This window comes from Gordionus sp. m RMFG-2023, chromosome 1 (assembly GCF_954871325.1).
Source record: "Gordionus sp. m RMFG-2023 chromosome 1, tfGorSpeb1-WG-v2, whole genome shotgun sequence".
In the NCBI taxonomy this organism is placed as follows: Eukaryota; Metazoa; Nematomorpha; class Gordioida; order Chordodea; family Parachordodidae; genus Gordionus; species Gordionus sp. m RMFG-2023.
This window is the reverse complement of record NC_088775.1, coordinates 38,787,870-38,812,196: the sequence shown is the minus strand read 5'-3', so window position 1 is coordinate 38,812,196 and position 24,327 is coordinate 38,787,870. Positions and strand designations below refer to the sequence as shown.

Below are 24,327 nucleotides of genomic sequence, written 5' to 3'. Positions count from 1 at the left end.
CAATTACCGATGGCAAAAACGACTAGGAAATTATTGTCGATTACGATATTCAAGTGCTTGTTTACATTTTTCGATTACCATTTGGGTTAAGTGTATCAGCCCCTATTTTTCAACGAACAATGGCTGCTGTTTTCCAAGGTTTAGAGGGTGTTTTTTATTATATGGATGATGTTTTGGTTGTAGGAATAACGTTGAAACAACATGATGATAAGCTAGAAGAAGTATTTATTAGAATTCGAAATAAAGGATTAAAGGCGAGTCGTGAAAAGAGTGTGTTGGTAGTAACTGAAGTTACGTATTTGGGTCATAGGATTTATGGAATGGAGGTAAAACCGTTAGATAAGAATTTGTTGAGTATTGCGAATTTGAATAGGCCGACCAGTAAAGTAGATGTCCAGTCGTTTATGGAAATGGTAAATTATTACCATGGGTTTATATCGAGTTTTGCTGTATATGAATTATTAAGGAAAGGGGTACATTTTGAATGGAAAGATGAACAAGAGATTGCGTTCAGAATGTTAGTATGTTTTAATAGTGATCTGGAAGTAGTTTTGGCTGTAGATGCATGTAATAGAGGAGTAGGTGGGGCGATGTTGCATTTGATAGATGGAATGGAAAGACATATTTTATTTTTCTCGAGAGTGTTTCGAGAGGTAGAAAAGCGATATTCAGTGATAGAACAGGAGGCTTTAGCTGTGATTTTTGGATTAACGAAATGTCGCGAATACCTTATAGGTAGGAAGTTTGTTATTTTTACAGATCATAAGACGTTGATCCATTTATTCAAGAAAGATACCAAAGAGTTGATGTTATCGCCTCGATATCAGCGATGGTTATTGTTAGTAGGAAGTTTTGATTTGGATTTAAAATATCGAAGGTGAAAAGAGAACCAGTTACCTGATATTTTGTCAAGGTTAGTTGCTGGCGAAAGTGTGGGTGAATCGGTGATTTTGAAAATTGATAATCGGGAAGAATGTCTTATACGTACGGTAATGAGAAGTATAAAGGGTAGCCCAACGACATGGGAAGATTTACAAAGGTTTACAAGGAAAGATAGAGAATTAGCGGTAGTTAAATTATGTCTAATGGGAAAAAGATCATGGAAAGATGATGATAAAGTTTTCAAAAATATTGAAACAGAATTAACTATAGTGGGCGATTGTATTATGAGGGGACCCCGAGCTGTTATACCCCGGAAATTGAGGGAAAAAGTTTTGAATGTTATACATGCGGGTCATCAAGGAGTTACTCGTATAAAACAATGGAGAAGAGAGTACGTATGGTGGCCGAAAATGAACGAGGATATTGATAAATTGGGAAAAGAATGTGAGATTTGTAATGCATGGTCTGACATGCCCCGTAGGGATATAGTACATGGACAAAAGTTGTAGAACCAGGAGAGAGGGTTCATATTCATTTTTTCGAATATGAAGGAAAGAAGTATATATTAAGTGTAGATGCGTTCTCAAATGGATAGAATTTGAAGAAATTCATGGGGTTAACGGCAAATATTGTGATTAAACATTTTAAAAAAGTATGGTCGAAGTTTGGTATTCCGAAAACTGTAGTATCGGATGGTGGACCATCTTTTATCGGGGAAGAATTCAAGAGATTCAGTGAAAAAAAGGGTGTAGATCATGTGTTAACGCCACCGTATCATCCCAGTTCCAATTGACAGGCGGAACGGATGGTAGCGACGGTTTAAGGATGGTTGAAGAAAACCAAAAGTGGAAAAGGAGAAATGTGGGTGAAGCATTTGTATTATAATAATGCGATGGGTGATGATGGTTTGTCTCCGGCAAAAAAAATGATAGGCCGGAAGGTAAGAATGTTTGGAAATGTTAGTATCTTGTAAAAGGAATGTAATTGTGGAGGATATTATAGAAGGGAATTGGAATATACTGTAGGACAGTTAGTGTGGATTAGATTTTATGGAAGTACTAAAAAATGGGAGAAAGGTGTAGTAATAGAAAATTTGGGAAACAAATTAAATAGGGTAAAATTTGATGATAATAGTGAAGGTGTCAGGCACAGGGATCAATTACTGAAGAGAGTGCATAGAAATGGTTGAAAGAGAAAATTGTAAAAAAAAAGAAAATATGTAAGGATAGTTCCTGGTTAATAAAGATGTAGATTTCAATGGTTTCAATGGTGTAAATAATCGTGTAATCAAGAAGCAACCATTAAAAGAAGGATGTACATCGTATGTCCAACGTAAAAGAGGAACGACACTATGTTAGGTGGACAACAAGTTATGACGGATACTACGAAAATCGCCTAAAAGAAAGGAGGATGGCAACGTTAGAATCGACCTTTTAAAAACAATACTGGGATGATTACCAAGATCTGATTGAGTGTATGAAGTGATAAAGAAGAAATACAGATATAAAAATATTGTTTAAACAAAAATTATGTGAATCATTTATTGAATGCTTATACGCTGATTAATTTTTTGTGCATAGTGATATAAAAAAAAATATATATAATTTTGCCCAGGATTTTTGTAAAATGATGTTAACGATATATTATATTTTTATATGAAAAAGAAGTGGATATTTTTGTATTTTATTTAAAAAAAAATAATAATAATGTTTTTTACGCCACGAAGATTGTTAATTAAAAAGAAATGTTATTATATATTTATTAATTTTTAATTTTTTTTCGCGTAAAAAAGATGATTTTTCTTATAATAGGAATTTTTTTATTATAGATTAGATAAATAAAATTGTCAAATAAATAATTAGTCTAATAAGTTATAAGAAAACTATACAAAATATACCATTATTGTTTTACCAATTATTCGACTTATTTCTCAAAAAATAAAAACATTAAAATATAATTTTAAATATAGCGAGTGATAAAATGTTAATAAATATTACATGGGAAAAATCAAATTCATATGTTAACATACTAGATAAATTTTAAAAATGTATTTTTTTTATTGGTTTTATAACTTATTCAAATTTAAAATAGAGTAGGTACATTAAGTAAAAATTGTATTTATTACAAAGTTTGATGGTTTATATGTTTAAAATATATATATAGATAAATATTTTTATAAAAAACACACTGATTTTTAATAAATAAATTATTGATTTTTAATCTTATAATTGCGAAAAATCGGATATATGTAAAATTTTTAAATATTTTGGTGCCAAGCTTTCGCAATTAAACGGTTTTGACTGTACATTTATTAGTCCCTCTCACCATCATTATTAGAATTTTTTATTCACAAATTTTATTTCATAAAATAGAGTCAGGATTTTACTCTTAATACATATTTTATCTATAAAATTTGTCAATCTAAAAAAAATAAATAAATTTTTAAGAAAAATAGTTCAATTTTAATAAGAATAATTACTAATTCGAAAGTATTATCGTTATTTATTTATATACCTATACTAAAGTAGATATACAATACAACCATCATTTATAAAATATGTAAATAAAAACTTAAATCCTAACGTCAATATTTTATTTCTTAAAACACAACTTATTATTTTAAGATATAATGCTTTTTGTAGTTTTACTTTAATTTTTATAATAATCTTTTTTTTGACATTAGTTTTCGATATTTTACTTTACTATTATCATATATTTATACAGATTTTGACAACATTTTGTATGTGTAAAAAAATAATAATAAAAACAAAAAAGTAAAGAATAAAAAAAATATTAAATTTATATATAATTATTTAAATATACATATATGAGAAACTTATCGTATATATTATTTAATGTTTCAATAATATTTTATTTTCGATTGGTAATGTTTACTGTTTAAGGCAATATTTTTAGATTGTATTTTGTTCAATTGCAATATGTAAATTGGCCATTAGTTTATGTTCAATATATTTTGAAAGAAACTTATTTTGTAAAACTAAATACACATATATATATAAATATATGAATTGAAATGAAAATCTTTTTACATATGAAATTTCTTGAATAAAATTTAATTTTCTTAACATTTTAATTACTCGTACATTCGATTTTTATTGCGATTCGCCCCCGATTGCATCATGGTGGAGAATAAAAATTATATCAAAGTCAAAGTTCTAATAAAAACATTGGACCTGAAATTCTTAGCTGAGAATATTGAGATGAAGCCACAAAAAATATAAACTGTTCGAAACGATTGACAAAGAGATGGCGGTTAGCATTATGGACAATTTATCGTATCAACAAATGAAAGATTTAATACAAAAAAAGTTTAAAAAAAATAAAATTACACGTACCTGACAGATTGGAGTTTTCCAGAGAATATCTTATCGATTTAAAAGCTGTGATTCATGCTGAACACGGAATTGATTGCGGTACAATTCATAATTAACTGACGTAATGGAAAACTTAAATCAAGATTTATAGAGGAAAATACGAAATCTAAACATTATTGCTGAAATTGTGGTCAAATGGCAATCGAAGGAAATAACTGATAATAAAACCTGTGCAGAGAAAGATTTAAGGCGAAGAGATGATGGAGCGAAATGGCAAGGCAATTTGGTATGGAAAAATAAGATTAATTTTATAAATGATTTTATCATTGGTATGCATTTAAATAATCTAAATTTTTCATTTATTATAGATACTGGTTCTCCTGTGACATCTTTACCCATCAATGATTTTGAAAAGCTTACGAATTATGAAGATGTTGAGTTGAAGGTTATTCTGACTGAAGCTAGTTTTAATATTGATAAATTAAATAAAAAATTTGATTGTGTTTTTAATAATAAAATAGGTAAAGTTAAAAATTTAAAGATAGAAAAGGATGATTCTTCTAAGCCAAAATTTTAAGGGCCAGGAGAGTACCTTTTAAATTAAATAGTTAGAAAGCAATTTAGAGCAATGGCATAAACAGGGTATAATAACCCCTGTTATTCACAATGGGCTACACCATTAGTTTTGGTTAAAAAAAAGATAATGCCTTGCGAATATGTGCTTTATTTAGAGTCACAGTAAATCCACAGTTAGATAGGTTTGAACATCCTTTACCAAGGATAAGTGACATAATTGCCAAGGTCGGAAACAAGTTATTTTCGAAAATAGATTTTTCCTCTGTGTATTCGCAAATTCCTGTTTCTAAGGAAATTTCCAAATTTCTGGCGGTGTCAACCCATAAAGGTATTTTTCAATTTAATAGGTTACCTTTATGGTTGACAGTTTTAACCTCTTATTTCCAAAAAACCATGGACGAAATATTTGCTGACATAAATGGGGTTATTTATTATTTAGATGACTTATTAATTTTTGGTAGGGATACGGTGGATCATTTTAGAAAATAGTGAATTTTGCAAATATAATATAATGTATTTGGGTTACATGATAAGTAATAAAAGAATACAGCCAATAAAAGAAAAAATTGATCCTATAAGTACCTAGACTGAACCTAAAGTAGGAATGAATTACATTCTTGGTTGGGACTAATGAATTATTATTCTAGGTTTATAGGAGGTTTTTCAAATCTGGCATCTAATTCCTAAGAGTTCCTAAAGAAGGGAAAAAATTTCTATTGGGGGATTAATGAAAGGGCAAGTTTTTGTGAGATTAGAAAAAGATTGTGTAATATACCTATTTTAGCACATTATGATAGAAGTAAGAAGTTGTTTATTTTGACTGATGCTTCGAATAAGGGTATGGGAGTAGTTTCCATGTTGAATAAATTGGTTATGATAGGCCTATTGAATTCATGTCCAAAGTATAGTCAGGTGGTGAAAAAAATATTAAATTATTGAGAAAGAAGGATTCGCTATTGTGTTGGCAGTTAAAAAGTGGAGAGAATATTTAGTTGGTAGGATGTTTGAGATTTATACAGATCATAAACTTCTGGTTAATTTATTTAGAGCATATCCGGTGAAATTTTGTAATATGTCACCAAAGTTACAAAAATGGGCTTTGTGTTTAGCCGGATATGATTTTAATATTAATTATAGGAAGTGGAAAGATCAGATTCCTGATAGGTTAAGATTAATCAATGAAGATATCATTTTTTAAAATATTGATAAAGATATTAATGATCAAAGAATTATGAGTAATTTAGATATAAAAAAAGAGAGACATTAGTAGACTTAGAGCTCATCAATGTTAAACAAGTTGTTTTGAAGTAAGGTGGAGATTATTCACAAATAAAAGAATATAAAACTCATATAAGTGTTTTGAATATTAAAGATGATTGTATATTTAAAAGAAAACAAATTATTACTCCTCGAAGACTAAGGAAAAAAATTCTCAATGAGCTTCATGAAGGGAATTGGGGTGTTGAGGATGATTGATACTATGGAAAAATATTTTTGGTAGCAGAAGTTAAGAGGGACATTAAGGGAATGGTGTTTAGGTGCAATACGTGTATGGTTGATACTCCTACATTACCAAGAGTTAGGCAAAATCACTGGGTGCAACCAAATAAGCCCTAATATCGAATTTACATTAAAATTTTTTTGGACCTATTAAAATTTTTTACTGATTGGTAATCATTGAGGATACTCACGATGCTGGAAATTATCAAGGTTAAAAACATTAATACCATTACCACTATAATAGTTTTAAATAATGTGTTTTCTAGATTCGGTTATCCTGTAGAGTTAGTATCAGATAATGGACCAGCTTTTAGGTCTTTGAGTTTAAAAACTTTTTGATAAAAAAAGGTATTATACATATATTTACACCTGCATACTACCCATCTTCAAATGGTATGGCCGAAATAACTGTAGGCACAGCAAATAATATGAATTATAAATAAGTGGTTGGGATGAGATAATGTTAGCAGATGTGTTTTTAAATTATTGCAATACCACACATTCGGTGACAAAAATGTCACTTGCAGCTAGATTATTCCGAAGGGAATTGAGATGGAAATGGAGTTTATTAGAGAATAATGACTGTGATGTTAAGACCTGATTTTAAAAGAATTATAAGTAGAGAATTAACTTTAAGTAACTTTGTGTTTGTGAAAGTGGGCACAAATAAAGAGTGGCGTGTGGACCATAAGGTTGTGATTGCTCACATCAATCAAATAAGAAATATTTGATAAACTTGGCCTTCAAATATTCAATTATAAGAAATTGTCGGTTATATTTTTTTGTTTGCTTGTTAAAAGTATTTAACAATATTTTATAATTCATTCATACCTTTTAATTTTAGGATTAAAGTATGCGTAGTTTTTATTGTACTATTATAAATAACTTCATTTATTCTCTTTTTCATTATATTGATTCCCCTCATTGTAGATAACTTTATTTATTCTCTTTTATATTTGATTACACTCCTTGCTTTTAAAAAAAATGTATTTATTGATTATTTTCCAAAAAAAGGAATCAACAATATTATAAAAATACATTTATTCCCATTTTCCCCCTATTGAATGTATTTATTAATTTTTTTCCTAAAAAAGACAACAATATTATGAAAATACATTTATCATTTATGCCCACTCCCCTTTTGAATGTATTTACTGATCGTTTTCCAAAAAAAAAACGAAACAACAATAATAAAAAGATACATTTATTCTCACATTTCCCTTTTAAATGTATTTATTGACTGTTTTTTTAAAAAAAGGAAACAACAATAATATGGAAATACATTTATTCCCACTTTCCCCCTTTTGAATGTATTTATTAATTTTTTTCCTAAAAAAGACAACAATATTATGAAAATACATTTATCATTTATGACCACTTCTCCCCCTTTGAATGTATTTATTGATTATTTTCCTAAAAAAAGGAAACAACAATATTATGATAATACATTTATCATTTATGCCTACTTTTCCCCTTTTGAATGTATTTATTGATCGTTTTCCAAAAAAAAGGAAACAACATTAATAAAAAGATACATTTATTCCCACTTTTCCTCTTTTGAAGAAATTCATTAATTGTTTTCCAAAAAAAGGTAACAACAATAATAAAAAGATAAATTTATTCCCACTTTTCCCTTTTTAAATGTATTTATAGATTGTTTTCCAAAAAAAAGGAAACAACAATAATAAAAAGATACATTTATTCCCACTTTTCCCTTCTGAATGTATTTATTGATTGTTTTCCTAAAAGAAGGAAACAAATATTATGAAATTTGAATGTATTTATTGATTGTTTTCCAAAAAAGGAAACAACAATAATAAACAGATAAATTTATTCCCACATTTTCCCTTTTGAATGTATTTATTGATTGTTTTCCTAAAAAAACGGAAACAACATTAAAAAGATACATGTATTCCCACTTTTCCCATTTTGAATGTATTTATTGATTGTTTTCCTAAAAAAAGAAAAGAAAACAACAATATTATAGAGATACATTAACTCCCCTTCCCATTAGAATAATTTTATTCCAAACATATTTATTGTTTTTATTCCAAAATAAAAATACAACAACAATATAAAGATATTAATTCCCCTTCCCATTAATTGAATTCCAAGTAAGGACGCAACAAATTATAATAATGCAATATTTTCCTTTCACATTTTATTTATTCCCTCGTTTACAATATTATAAAGGTACAATTAATTTATCTCTCATGTCAAGCGAGCTCTTTCTCCTCTATCATTAATTTCGATTTCCCCATCATAAATTATGTTATTACTCTCATTTATTATATAGGTTTGAATGCTATTGGATTTTAGAGGTTTTTTTTAATAATTTTTTTTATTTTAAAGGGATCAGGTTATATTATTGTTGTTAAATAATATTTTATTTTAATGTTTCAATTTTTATTCGATTGGTATTTTAATGTTTACTGTTTAAGGCGATATATTTAGATTGTATTTTTTTCAATTGTAATATATAAATTGGAAGTTCATGTTCAATTTATTTGGGAAAAAATTATTTTGTAAAACTAAATTAACATATATATATATGAATTGAAAATGAAAAACTTTTTACACATGAAATTTTGAATAAAATTTAATTTGCTTAACATTTTAATTCCTCATATATTCGATTTTTATTCCTATTCGCCCCCGATTGCATCAGTATAAAATAATTGTATTGTATAATATGTCAAACAAATGCCACTTATAGATGTCATTTAATCACCATTTGAATGTAACATATACCTTGTGGATTTCGATTTAAAGGTATTTAAGGGTGTATCTAAACTGAGAATTGACAGGTAAACTGCGAATGAACAGGTAAACTTCGGATTACAAAACATTTAATAATTTTGTCTCCCACCTTGAATAAATTTAAAAAAAAATCGTATACTCTTAAATAATTTAATTCTTAAGAGTGACGGAGAATTGGGGATGGTATCGACCTTGCGTAGAAATTTTATAAATTCAACACATCTTTTATGTACTAAACACATTAAAGAAAATATATTTCATTTTTTAACTAATAACGAAGGAGTTGAAATAAAAATTAGAAACATAATTAGAAATTTAATTTTCTATAAAGATGGAATAATATATTCATTAACCGATGAAATATTTTAAAAAAATACTGATAATTTACAATTTTGCTTAAATAAAAATTAAACAAAATTTGAAAAATATTTAGATAATCATTTAATAGATAAATTATATAATATGGTATATTTACCTTTAAAAAATAAATTAATTTTAACACTCTACACCAACAATGATTGTGAAAGTATAAATCATGTATTAAAAACAAAATTTGATTGGAAAAAAACTCCTTTACATATAATGATAAATTAAATAAATGATATAGTTTAAATACAGGAAAAAGATGCGAGCCATATGTGGGTTGGGCCCTTATTATCTAACAAAGGCATTAGATATATCACCCATGTATCAGAGCTGGGCTGAGATGACAGATGCTGAACATAAGGCAATTCTGTTGAAAATATTAAAAGAAAATAGTAATGGATAATTACCTCAACATGTGGTCAATTAGCATAGTGAAACCTTTAGGATCAAAAAAACCTAATCAAGCCAAAAGAGCCAAAACGGAAAGAACGAAAAGAATAAGGCAATAGATTTATTTTTTTTTATAAGAAATATATAATTTCCAACAATTAATACATATAAAAATTAACTAAATAATTCTCTTTATATTTAAAAATTTTTTTAAATATATTTTTAACAATTATCGATCTTCCAGGCTTTTATAAAATTAATATATGTAAGTTTAATTATGTGCAAGAAAGAACCTTCTTTTCTTCTTATGAAACTTTAAAATGAGTTTCCATTTATCTTAATTTTTCTTTATAAAATTATATTTAATAAGATTTGAGAAATATTGCTATTTCTAATTGGTTTAAAGAATGTATGTTATTATTTACTTAAATCTTTATTTATAACAAACGTCTTTTTTAAGACATAAATACCAAAGATCTTTTTTAAGACCAACGAATACGCAACGGCCCTTTTGAGGGCCCCTAGATTTTAAATGAAGTAAACTAGTTTTACAATTCATGTCATAACTCAAAAAATAATGACGGAAACTTAAAATTTTTTTCATTTTATGTTTATATGAGTAAGTTTACACAAAATAAGACAAAAAATAAAATATTTTAAAAATCCCAAAAATCTAAAAAATTTGAACTGAGAATTGACATCAAAACTCAAAAAATAATGATGGAAACTTAAATTTTTTTCATTTTATGTTTATATGAGTAGGTTTACACAAAATGAGTCAAAAAAATAAAATATTTTTAAAATCCTAAAAAAAAAATTTTGATTAAACTGATAATTGACATCAAAACTCAAAAAATAATGATGGAAACTTAAAATTTTTTTCATTTTATGTTTATATGAGTAGGTTTACACAAAATGAGTCAAAAAAATAAAATATTTTTAAAATCACAAAAATCTAAAAAATATTGATTAAATTGAGAATTGACATCATAACTCAAAAAATAATGACAGAAACTTAAATTTTTTTTCATTTTATGTTTACATGAGTAAGTTTACACAAAATTAGTCAGAAAATAAAATATTTTAAAAATACTAAAAATCTAATAAATTTATGACTAAACTGAGAATTGACATCATAACTCAAAAATAATGACGGAAACTTAAATTTTTTTTCATTTTATGTTTATTTGAGTAAGTTTACACAAATTTAGTCAAAAAATAAAATATTTTAAAAATCCCAAAAATCTAAAAAATTACTTAAACTGAGAATTGACATCATAACTCAAAAAATAATGACGGAAACTTAAATTTTTTTTCATATTATGTTTATATGAGAAATGTACACAAAATGAGTCAAAAAAATAAAATATTTTAAAAATCCCAAAAATCTAAATTTTTTTACCTAAGAATTGACATCATAACTCAAAGAATAATGACGGAAACTTAAATTTTTTCCCATTTTATGTTTATATGAGTAAGGTTACATAAAATGAGTCAAAAAAATAAAATATTTTTAAAATACCTAAAATCTAAAAAACATTGACTAAACTGAGAATTGACATCATAACTCAGAAGATAATGATGGAAACTTAAAATTTATTTCATTTTATGTTTATATGAGTATGTTTACACAAAATGAGTCAAAAAATAAAATATTTTTAAAATCTCAAAAATCAAAAAAATTTTAACTAAAATTGACATATAAATGACCCTATATTTACAAGTTACAACATATCTAATTTCAGGCGCGTACGCAGCGGGGGGTGGGGCAGATTCAAAAAATAATGATGGAAACTTAAAATATTTTTCATTTTATGTTTATTATGTGAGTAGGTTTACACAAAATGAGTCAAAAAAATAAAATATTTTTAAAATACCAAAAATCTAATAAATTTTTGAGTAAACTGAGAATTGACATCATAACTCAAAAAATAATGACGGAAACTTAAAATATTTTTCATTTTATGTTTATTATGTGAGTAGGTTTACACAAAATGAGTCAAAAAAATGAAATATTTTTAAAATACCAAAAATCTAATAAATTTTTGAGTAAACTGAGAATTGACATCAAAACTCAAAAATTAATGATGGAAACTTAAATTTTTTTTCATATTATGCTTATATGAGTAGGTTTAAACAAAATGAGTCAAAAAAAAATATTTTTAAAATCCCAAAAATCTAATAAATTTTTGAGTAAACTAAGAATTGACATCATAACTCAAAGAATAATGACGGAAACTTAAATTTTTTTCCATTTTATGTTTATATGAGTTAGGTTACACAAAATGAGTCAAAAAAATAAAATATTTTTAAAATACCAAAAATCTAATAAATTTTTGAGTAAACTGAGAATTGACATCAAAACTCAAAAATTAATGATGGAAACTTAAATTTTTTTCCATTTTATGTTTATATGAGTAAGGTTACACAAAATGAGTCAAAAAAATAAAATATTTTTAAAATACCAAAAATCTAATAAATTTTTGAGTAAACTGGAGACATCATAACTCAAAGAATAATGACGGAAACTTAAATTTTTTTCCATTTTATGCTTATATGAGTAGGTTTAAACAAAATGAGTCAAAAAAAAATATTTTTAAAATCCCAAAAATCTAATAAATTTTTGAGTAAACTAAGAATTGACATCATAACTCAAAGAAGACGGTAACTTAAATTTTTTTTTCATATTATGTTTATATGAGTAATGTACACAAAATAAGTCAAAAAAATAAAATATTTTAAAAATCCCAAAAATCTAAATTTTTTTTTACTAAACTAAGAATTGACATCATAACTCAAAGAATAATGACGGAAACTTAAATTTTTCATTTTATGTTTATATGAGTAAGGTTACACAAATGAGTCAAAAAAATAAAATATTTTTAAAATACCTAAAATCTAAAAAACATTGAATAAACTGAGAATTGACATCATAACTCAAAAAATAATGATGGAAACTTAAAATATATTTCATTTTATGTTTATATGATTATGTTTACACAAAATGAGTCAAAAAAAATAAAATATTTTTAAAATCCCAAAAATCTAAAAAATTACTTAAACTGAGAATTGACATCAAAACTCAAAAAATATTGATGGAAATCTAAATTTTTTTTCATATTATGTTTATATGAGTAGGTTTAAACAAAATGAGTCAAAAAAAAATAATATTTTTAAAATCGCAAAAATCTAATAAATTTTTGACTAAATTGAGAATTGACATCATAACTCAAAAAATAATGACGGAAACTTAAATTTTTTTTCATATTATGTTTATATGAGTAATATACACAAAATGAGTCAAAAAAATAAAATATTTTAAAAATCATAAAAATCTAATTTTTTTTTACTAAACTAAGAATTGACATCATAACTCAAAGAATAATGATGGAAACTTAAATTTTTTTCCATTTTATGTTTATATGAGTAAGGTTACACAAAATGAGTCAAAAAAATAAAATATTTTTATATTACCAAAAATCTAATAAATTTTTGAGTAAACTGAGAAGACATCAAAACTCAAAAAATATTGATGGAAACTTAAAGTTTTTTTCATTTTATGTTTATTTGAGTAAGTTTACACAAAATTAGTCAAAAAATAAAATATTTTAAAAATCCCAAAAATCTAAAAAATTACTTAAACTGAGAATTGACATCATAACTCAAAAAATAATGACGGAAACTTAAATTTTTTTTCATATTATGTATATTATGAGTAATGTACACAAAATGAGTCAAAAAAAATAAAATATTTTAAAAATTATAAAAATCTAATTTTTTTTACTAAAAGAATTGACATCATAACTCAAATAATAATGACGGAAACTTAAAAATTTTTTTTATTTTATGTTTATATGAGTAGGTTTACGTAAAATGAGTCAAAAAAAATAAAATATTTTAAAAATCTCAAAAATAATTTTTTTTTACTAAACTAAGAATTGACATCATAACTCAAAGAATAATGACGGAAACTTAAATTTTTCATTTTATGTTTATATGAGTAAGGTTACACAAAATGAGTCAAAAAAATAAAATATTTTTAAAATACCTAAAATCTAAAAAACATTGACTAAACTGAGAATTGACATCATAACTCAATAAATAATGATGGAAACTTAAAATTTATTTCATTTTATGTTTATATGATTATGTTTACACAAAATGAGTCAAAAAATCTAAAATATTTTTAAAATCCCAAAAATCTAATAAATTACTTAAACTGAGAATTGACATCAAAACTCAAAATATATTGATGGAAATCTAAATTTTTTTTCATATTATGTTTATATGAATAGGTTTAAACAAAATGAGTCAAAAAAATAATATTTTTAAAATCCCAAAAATCTAATAAATTTTTGACTAAATTGAGAATTGACATCATAACTCAACAAATAATGACGGAAACTTAAATTTTTTTTCATTATATGAGTAATGTACACAAAATGAGTCAAAAAAATAAAATATTTTAAAAAGAAAGGAATAAAGCAAAAAAGGAGGAAATTTTAAATTTAATAAATATCTTAATACCTCAAATTGAATCCCAGACGAATGAATCATGCTCAAAACCAACATCATTTGATGTATTTGGATTTTTTGACCTAAAGCGCCAAAATATTCTGGAATATGAACTTATAGAAAATTTTATCAAATCTAATAACAACACTTTTTCTTTATATAACGATTTTCCAAAGTTAAAATTACTCTTTATTAAATATAATGTTGTTCTAACATCAAGTGCTCCCGTAGAGCGCTTATTCAGTCTAGGTAAGCTCATTTTTGGAGATAAACGAGCACGTCTTCTAGATAATAACTTTAAAATTAATTTGTTGTTAAAAGCAAATAAACATTTATTAGATTCTAATTTTTAAGAAAAATAAATGTTTTTTTTTCAATGCAAATATATATTTTTATATTCGATGTAAATATTCAATTTTGCGATATTTTTTTATATAAATAAATTGTATATTATTTTAAATAACTGATTATACTTTGTTTATCCTAAATTTTTTTATATAAAATAAATGCATTCAATAAATAAATAATGCGCATATGAAGGATGTATAAAGTAAGTAACTAGTTATTTTTGAAAATAACTGTAACTAATAACTAGTTACTTTTGTAAAAATATAACTAGTAACTGTAACTAGTTATGTTTTTGTCAATGTAACTAGTAACTGTAACTAGTTATGTTTCAAAAGTAACTTTTAACATCACTATTAAAAACTAAATTATAAATATATTACGCCATCTAAAGGAAATATATTTACGATTTTTAAAATATGTTATATTTTCTATTTAACATATCAATTCTATACATATTTTAAATTTATGGACTAAAATTCCTTCTATAATCTATTTTATTTATTTAGATAAAATTAAATATGGATAAATTTGATTTACCTAATAAAAACATTTTATTTATATTTTTAAAATAAAATTGATAGGCTATAAAAAAATATATTTTAATATCTATTTTCAGTTTACCTGTCCATTCTCAGTTTACCTATCAATTCTCAGTTTACCTATCAATTCTCAGTTTAGTTGCACCAGTACTTTTTAAGTTAAGAAAATGAAAATTTTATATGCTATTATTGCCAATTATATATATGTATACTATTGTGAAAACATATCAGGTATTAAATTAAATATATTTATCATTTCTTACTTAGCAGGCTCTCATCTGTGTTTTTGTGATAATGACAATGACATGAATCTTACACTGTTTAAAAACTGCCAAAACTATAAGAAATGTTTGTGCTTGACTAGAAAAGATGGCAAATATTGTAATAAATGTAAATCGCAATTTTATTTAGAAGGAAACAAATGTAAACCCTGCCCCTGTCTTAAATCTCATTCAAATGGAGAATGTCTATATAGTATATTAAAATATTGTTAAAATTAACAACCTACTTTATTAGCAAATAATAGAATTTTATGTACTGTATGTAAAAATGGTTTTGTAGGAAATTTTTGTAATATATGTCCTAACGATCATTATAAAAAGATTGATGAATACAAAAACGAGAAATGTGAATTTTGCAATTGTCATGAAATAAGGAACATGTATGAATCTGGAATAGATTGTGACAAAACATTAATATTCAACTGCTTTATGTGTTTAACATCAGAGCACAGAAATCGCTGCTCACCTTTTAATCTAATAAATAACTCACTTCTAGGTAAGAAATGTTTAGAATTAATGGTATCATTAGGGTTATGTAAAATTTTTGATGCTGGACCAGCATTTGTTTCCTAAAAAGCTTGTTTACGCTAAGAAACATATATCTTTTAATATACAAACTGTAAACTCAATAGCTTCTACTAAAATAAATTAATTTTAATTTTTTTTATATATATCTGGCCAGGTTAAACAAAGTTTGGCTCACCCATCTGCTTAATTTTTTAACCTGCCCACCAATAAAACCAGCCTATTGAAGACTATTATAAATGACATTTTATTCAGAGATGCCTAATACTTAGTATATATTAGTGATGGGTGATAATTTCAATTTTAACTGACAGCTAAAATGATAAATATCTTGAATTTTAAAATATATAATCATAATTTTTTTCTTGATATTTTTTTAGTACAGGGATGAAAAATTTGGCCATTTTTAATAATATTGAACAATTATTTATTATAGCCAGTTGAATGCTTATTCTGTGTTGGCATAAATGAACTTTGAAAATATTTTATTTCGCTAAAGGCTACACAGCCATTGGAATACATACATATTGGTTTTTTGACTTTGGAAATAAAATATATATACTTATGGTGGATTTTTATTTCAAGTGGGTGCAGTATGAAGATGTGAAGGGGTTGACAACTCGGATGACATAAGACCTTAAAAATCTTTCAGCACAGTTTGGGTGTGGTGAAGATAATTGTATTAGATGGAGGTTCATATGCAAACAGTTCAAGTTATTTTGTCTAGAAACTAGGTAGGTACTTATTTTAGCAGGCCATATCACATAAGTTTAAATGGTCAGGGTAGATGGTGGCAATTGTCCAAAATTGGTTACGAAATATGGAAGAGGAGAAATTAGGAGGAAGTGACTTATTACAATAACAGTCAAAGGATAAGATGAGAACAATCCCAACTGAGAATTTTTTAGGGTGATGAACCCTAGAATCTAATGGATTTATTGAAGCAGAAATTAGATAAAAAGGTGGAAGCAGGGGTAAATGAGATCAATGAATTTGTAGTAGGACAGGCTGTATGGGCCAGAATATATGAAAGTACAAGAAAATGGGAATCTAATGTGATCTTAAAAAATATTGGACACAAATTGAATTGGTGAAATTCACTGATGGAATGGAAGGAATATGGCACTGGGACCAGTTGAAAAGTGAAAAATTTAAATAAGTACTTCTAACAAAAATACTAATACTTTATTCATTTCACTAAATATATAAGGCCTGGGTACCGGGGCCGGGTCATATTTTAAATTTTTAAAATATACCTGGGCCAAGCCTGAAATTTTTTTTTAGAATACCCGGGCCGGGCTGTATTTTTTTAAAAAATTTATATAACATGAATTATTATATTCGTCAATTAGATATGGTTATAATGATTATATATAGTTATGATTAATATAATTTTTGATGAAAGTTAACACTAACTAACACTCATAGTATCTTTACATAATATAATTATAGTTTTCCTTCCATGGATTAAATACGCAAAGGATTAAATACATTATTATATAATATATGTTATATTTTTTATTAATTAAAATATCAGTTATTTTTTTTATAAATACAAATAATATAGTGTATTCTCAAAATATTATGTATCAATTTGTAATATACCAAATATCTGTTGAGCCGATTTTTAAAAACGGCTAACTCAGTTTTTTATCCAGAAAAATATGCAAGCCTGAAAATTTTGCTCATAGAAGAAGCAAAAGTCTAGACATATAGTATCGAAATTTCGAGGCTTAGTCAATATTTGGCGAAAATATTGAGTTAGCCGTTTTTAAAAATCTGCTCAAAACGAGCCGTTTAACAACATTAGCTAATATGTTAGCTTATTAAATGATAATACTCGCCGAAAAATATGATAAAATACCAAATAGGTGAATTTCTTATATGTACCAGGTCGAATATAATTTTAAAAAATTCCGAGCCGGGCTTAAAAAATTTTTTTTAAAAAATCCGGGCCGGGCTCAAAATATATTTTTTTTAAATATCCGGGCTGGGCCTAAAATTTTTAAACCCGGGTTGGGCCGTAAAAAATGCCGAAATTTTTTTAATCTGGGCCTAGCCGTGCAAATAGTACCTCTGCAGGTCTCCGATATATATCTTTTTCAAAAAACAATTAATTTTATTCTAAATGGTAAAAAATTATATAATATTACAAACAATTTATATTTAAAAAGTTAAATTGATATTTTTTAAACACAACACCTTTAAATTTTGATATCTCTCTGTGGGATTTCTTATTTGAGAGGGATATCGCTTTTCCAGTTATTTTGTCTCAACCATCATTGTTAGTGGTCTTGAGTGTTTGTCATTCCTGTATGCCCTTGGTTTAAATACTGATTCTTGTAATACCTGTGGCTCATGATCACTCATAAACCTCGTAGAATACAACCTTCTTCTTTGGTAATTTTATTCTTTTTATAATAGAACTTGTATATTTTCACCGTCGGTTACATATCTGACTACTCTTGACAAGATTGGATCACTTGCAGTTTGGTTATTCAAAAAATATTTGGAATAATCCAAGATTAAATATTCTGAATAATTTGTTTTTTTTTAATAAAATCTAATTATTTGTCATTTTTGTTGCTAATCAGACAGGTGATGTGATTAACAAGGTTCTGCACAGTGGTGTATTGCTTAAAAATTTATTTGGGATTGTAATATTAATCTCAATGCTTGGTATATGGATGATGCCACATTATTGGGCCCAATTAGTGAAATAATTTAAGCTGTAGATATTAAATTTTCAACAACTAAATCCCTTAAATTATAAAAAATGTGAAATATACTTAACTACAAATTTTTCTTCAACCAGTATTTATCTCTTTACTCGTGTGATTAAATTTTATTTAATCTTTACTAAAAAATAAAAATCGAATTCTCAAATTAATTAAACCTTTTTAGGACACCATGTTAGACAATGCTATGCTAATCTGCTAACACATCCTTTGGCGCAATTTAAACTCTGATTTACAAAAGGTTTAGGATGCTGCAATCGTGTCACGTTCTGTAGACTAACTACTTTCGATCAATGAACAGTAGTGTACTAACCTTCATTTATTTGTAATGGATAAATCAGGCCACGAATGGTTGGAAGCTTATCCAAGCATGTTAAATAAAAGTCTTTTGACAAATATGGAATTTAGATATACTTTGGCTATCAGGGCTTAGACATATGGGTAATGGCTGATTCTAAAGTTAAACATCTACTCCATTTTCTCGTGAATAGTTACAAATATGTAGGGCACGAAAGAATTAATAAAATAATCCAAGCTTTATTATTCAAAGTTGATGTTTTTTCACATCTCGAACCACGAGATACCACCTTATTAATAACTCACGGCCTGATGGGTATACGTTAATCCTCCGAAATATAGGGAAACATATGTATTGGGACTTTACATATATAGACATTTACGCCTCATCAATTAATAATTACTATCCATTATGTATAACGAAAAGTAAATCCCAAACATTTAGCCGATAATAAAATATTTATACCCATTTTGGTATCAACAAACTGCTCATTTGTGAAAGAAGCGAAATCTCTAATCGAACTATTTAGCCAAAAGAGCCATAAAACAACAATCTCGACGACCCTTTTGATTAAACAAGAAATCAGCTTTGTAATATTACGTTACAATTTTAAATTATTTAAAGATTCATGGCGGTCATCAGAGGAGGATGACTATTTTTAACATCTTCCTTTTTTTATTTTCTTTAAAAAGATAATTTTTATATGGATTTTAAATTTTTTTTTAAATATTTATCATATACAGAGTTTACATATTATTTCTAATTAATATCGATTATTGAAATAATACTTTATACCTTTATATTCAAACTATTAAATATATCAATACTAATTTGTAACTTTTATATATTCTTTTCTTTAATGAATATCTCCATTACATTCCCAATATTATCAACTCATCCTCATTTTTTATCGCTTGGCAATGACATTCAACAAATAATTTTCCCAAATCTTTGATATACTATGAATAATTTATCATCTTATACCTTACATTCCAAAATTGCATAATTTTCCTAAATCTTTGACACGCTATGGATAATTTATGATCTTATTATACCTGACATTCCCAAATTTAATTACTTTTTCAATTTTTCTCTTTCTATGCTTGTAATTAATTAATTAATTTTACTATTAATATTTCTTTTTTAAAAATTTTTTTATTAATTCCACTATATCCTTTAAATTCTATAATATTTTAAATGTTAATATTTCTCCACGCATTAATTCAAACTCCATTAAACGAAACAAATTTATTCGTCTTTCTATTTCATGGCCTCCACAACCTTTACCCTAATAATATTTTCGATAATATATCGTTATCATTATTTTATCTATTTCTGCACAACTTTACCTGATTAATATTTCTCTACAACCTTTACCCTGACAATATTAGCATTATTATAACCTATTTTTTACGAATTTCTTATCAATTACCTCACACTATTCATAGTCCCGATCGAATTCTGCACTTTCCACTCCCCTTTTCTACTGGTCTCGGTGCCATATTCCTTCCCTTCTGACGGTGGATTTCACTCGATTTAATTTGTGTCCCATATTTTGATCTCCCTAGATTCCCATTTTCTCGTATTTCTATATATTTTGGCCCACATGGCCTGTTTTACTACGAATTCAGACATCTCATTTACCTCGCTTCCATCATTTATCTGGTTCCTATCCCAATTAATCTATTAAATCCGGGTTTTTCGCCCCAAAAACCTCTGCTGGGGTTTTTTCTTATCCCTTTCTATTGTGTAATACGCCACTGCCACCCAAATTTTGCCTCCTCCATACTTTGATTTTCGTAACCAATTTTTGACAATTGCCACCATCCTCTCATTCTAACTAGGGTGATACCTCGACGTTAAAATGTGTATTGCCCCGGTTTCATCACAAAATAACTTGAATTATACACTATAAAGGCTGGGCCATCCGATAACATTATCCTTGCCACACCGAACTGGACCAAAGATTTTTTTAAAGTCCTTACCACCACCTGAGTTGTTAACCCTCTCATCGTACTCCACTCACTTGGAATAGGCGTCCATTCAGGCAGTCATCTAATTTATCATTATGGCTATTCTCAAATATTTTAATTGAAAAAATATAAAAATATAATATTAACATTTTTGATTTAATAAGGGGAAATGTTTTAGCACCTTTAATTTCATCAAATTTTTTTCAAAAAATAAACTTAGGGAATCAGCTCAAAAATAAACATTTACACGGTTTAAACACTCCTTTTTCTTTCCCTTTTGAAACAGGTAATTGTATAGTATAATTATTTTAATATTAAAATGCTATAATCTTTAATTTTTAACTTTTCTTCAAGTTTGGAACCAAAACGTGGAACCATCAAAATCGGAAAATCTAGAAACTAGTATTGTTAAAAACCTGATTCGAGTCGATTTTTATAAACGTCCCGATTGAGATTATAATTTAAATAATATTGAAAATTTTGCTCATAGATGGTAGAAAGGTTTGGACATCTATCTGCCAAATATTGAAGCTTACATAATATTATTTGACTAAAACCTTAATTGTGCGTTTTAAAAAATCGACCAAAATCGGGGTTTTTAACAACACTACAAACACCTTCTATTAAAAATTATTTAAACAGAACCATTTTTAAAATTTCCAGGTTCCTGAACTGTTTCTACCTAAAGTTTATTTATATATTATGCGATTTATTCTAGAAGGTTTATTTATTGCTTAAACAGTTTGGAACTTGAACTAGATCCAGGACCCACTTGTCAATATTTTAGAAATTACTTTTTTAAAATATATTTGGAACCCTTATTAGCCCAGTTTCCGAATTCTGGTTTTGCTATATTATGGATCATTTTATGTCAATACCAACTTCGATTTTTTTCTTCGTAGGTAAATATAGATCAATGTAATTAAGACTTGGACATAATTTTAACCTCCATAACACCTATCTTCGTGAAGATAGTAGATTAGGAGATAATAGATCATTATTGGCCTTCATTCAATTGAGAAAACTAAAATGGGCAAAATTTCATTAAATGGCAAGTAATGGAAATATTAGGGGATAATAGATAATTATTGGCCTTCATTCAATTGATGACATTAAAATGGGCAAAATTTCAGTAAGTATGACTAAATTCTGTACAAGTTAAGGGGGGGGGGAGTGAAGAGGATTATTTAATTTTAAAATAGTTGCGATTGTATATTAAAAATTCACTTGCTCAAATTTTTTAAATTCAATATAATTTATGTATCACGCAATTTTAAAATATATATTAGTTATCAACCATAAATTTTCTTACTTGATTTGATATACTTTACTAAATTTATTTTTTATGCAATGATAAAAATTACTTTAAATGAAATAAATGAGAAAAAAATTTACTATACATTCTACCCATCTTTATCTTATAGTAATAAATATTTAATCTTAAAAAATGTAGCATATTACAAAAATATAAAAAATTTAATCTATTTCATATTGGCGATTTTTGAAACAAATTATTTATAAAATATACCTTAATCATATATAATTGGATTCACATTTTCAAAGTTGGGCAGTTTATAAATAATAAATTTACATTCTGAAGGATCCTGAGAATATTTTTAAAACATGTAAAAATATTTAGGTAAGGTGAGTGAGAATTTTCAATAAATAATGGAAATCATTTATAAAAATTATCAATTATTTTATTAATTTTTTTAAAAATAACAAATATTTGTGTTAATTCAATATTTAATTTCTTATTTTTTTTATTCTTTAAATTAAAATATTCTCTATACAAATCTCATTATGTATACGACTACTTTTAATTGCTGGAGAAAAGGAGAAATATTGGAATTTATGAATGTTAATTTCTCAAAACACATTTTTTCTTCCTGTAGCATCAGACTAAAGGATCATAATATAAAATGTGTGAGAATGATAAACGCTCAAGCAGAAACTAATATTTTTCATACCATGAGCATGCACTGACCCCATACCATCTTGCTCACAAAATTCAATACAGCCAATTTACATTTCGATAAAAGAATGTTCATAAATACCTGATTGTCTATTAAGTTTAACTAAATATTCAAAAGACATTTATAGTACAGGTGATTAAGTGATGAATTTTTATTTCCACTCCCTATGTTTTAATAAATCATTAATTGATTGAAGGCCAATATTACGCGATTTATCCCACTTTTACCCGTGTTATATCAAAAATATAAGTTTGGGGGGAGGGGGGGGTGCTACAATTTTGGTTGTCTTATTTATATTAGCCTTACTTTACTTACCAAATTTTACCAAAAAGGTAGTCAACTGAAACATTGATTTAACAGGATTTAAATTAAAACACTTTTCCTGATATTAATCTTTTATGACCATAACCAACATTATAGACAACCAGTTAGGAATATTTACTAGTAGCTCAACACCAATGACTGCAAAAACAATCATCTTTAATCTAACTTCGGTAGCTGATGCTCACGTTATTTTTTATCAACGCACCTTCTACATCTTCACACTCTCCCTCGTTATAGTCGTAGCAGTTATAACATCCTGTTTTGTGGTAATCACTGTGAGCTTATTTATAGTTAGGAACTGTCGCCACAAACGATTTGTGGCTTATCGATGTTTGCTAAATCAAGAATCTGGCAATATCGACCGTGACTGCGTTTATTTTGACGGAAAAGATTTTTCTAAAACGATTCAGGCAGAAGTCACTGTCGAAGATTCTGATCATCGCAAGTTAAATAATAATTTTAAGGCGAATATGGCCGATCTCAATACAAACCATGAACAAAATAGAATAGCTGTGCTAAGCACTCTCGGGCACATTTTGAGAAAATCCAAATGGGTAGACAGACTTTCGCGGACTCATCGCACTTCATCCCGATCTCCATTAGAACCTTATGAAGAACTTGCAGATGTGACAAAAGATCTAGGGGGAGAAGGAGAGGAGAATCCTTACCGGTTTAATCATTCCCTCGATGGTATAGGTTACCCCCGAGGGCGACCTATACTAGGTTTTTTGAAGAAGAAGTAAATGTTTTAAAAACAATTGAGGTATTTATAGTTAAAATGATCGAAAATATTATTAACTCTTAAGAAAAATGATTTATAGATTTGAAGTTACTCAATAAAATAAATTGTAAATTGATAAAATTCCTGAAATATTTTAAATGATCGTTACTAATTATAAGATTATTATCAAATTTGTTATATTTTTTACTTTAAAAATTATAATAACGTAATTGTTTATCTATCGTGAGTAGTTAAACTAATTACTTATCATTAATATAAT

General features: G+C 26.4%; 1 protein-coding gene and 1 long non-coding RNA gene across 2 annotated transcripts; both read left to right on the top strand.

Annotated features, from left to right (window-relative positions):
* The first annotated feature begins 15,340 nt into the window (after positions 1-15,340).
* On the top strand, positions 15,341-15,806 carry LOC135931911 (uncharacterized). Its single transcript, XR_010573208.1, has 3 exons — positions 15,341-15,442; positions 15,482-15,685; positions 15,728-15,806. It is a non-coding gene; the product is annotated as an uncharacterized LOC135931911 (long non-coding RNA).
* Positions 15,807-15,814: 8 nt separating this feature from the next.
* On the top strand, positions 15,815-24,327 carry LOC135931910 (uncharacterized). The gene is made up of 3 exons (XM_065469228.1): positions 15,815-15,988; positions 21,247-21,312; positions 23,423-24,327. The coding sequence occupies exons 1-3, from the start codon at positions 15,871-15,873 to the stop codon at positions 24,067-24,069; spliced, it is 831 nt and encodes a 276-aa protein (XP_065325300.1). The 5' UTR covers positions 15,815-15,870; the 3' UTR covers positions 24,070-24,327.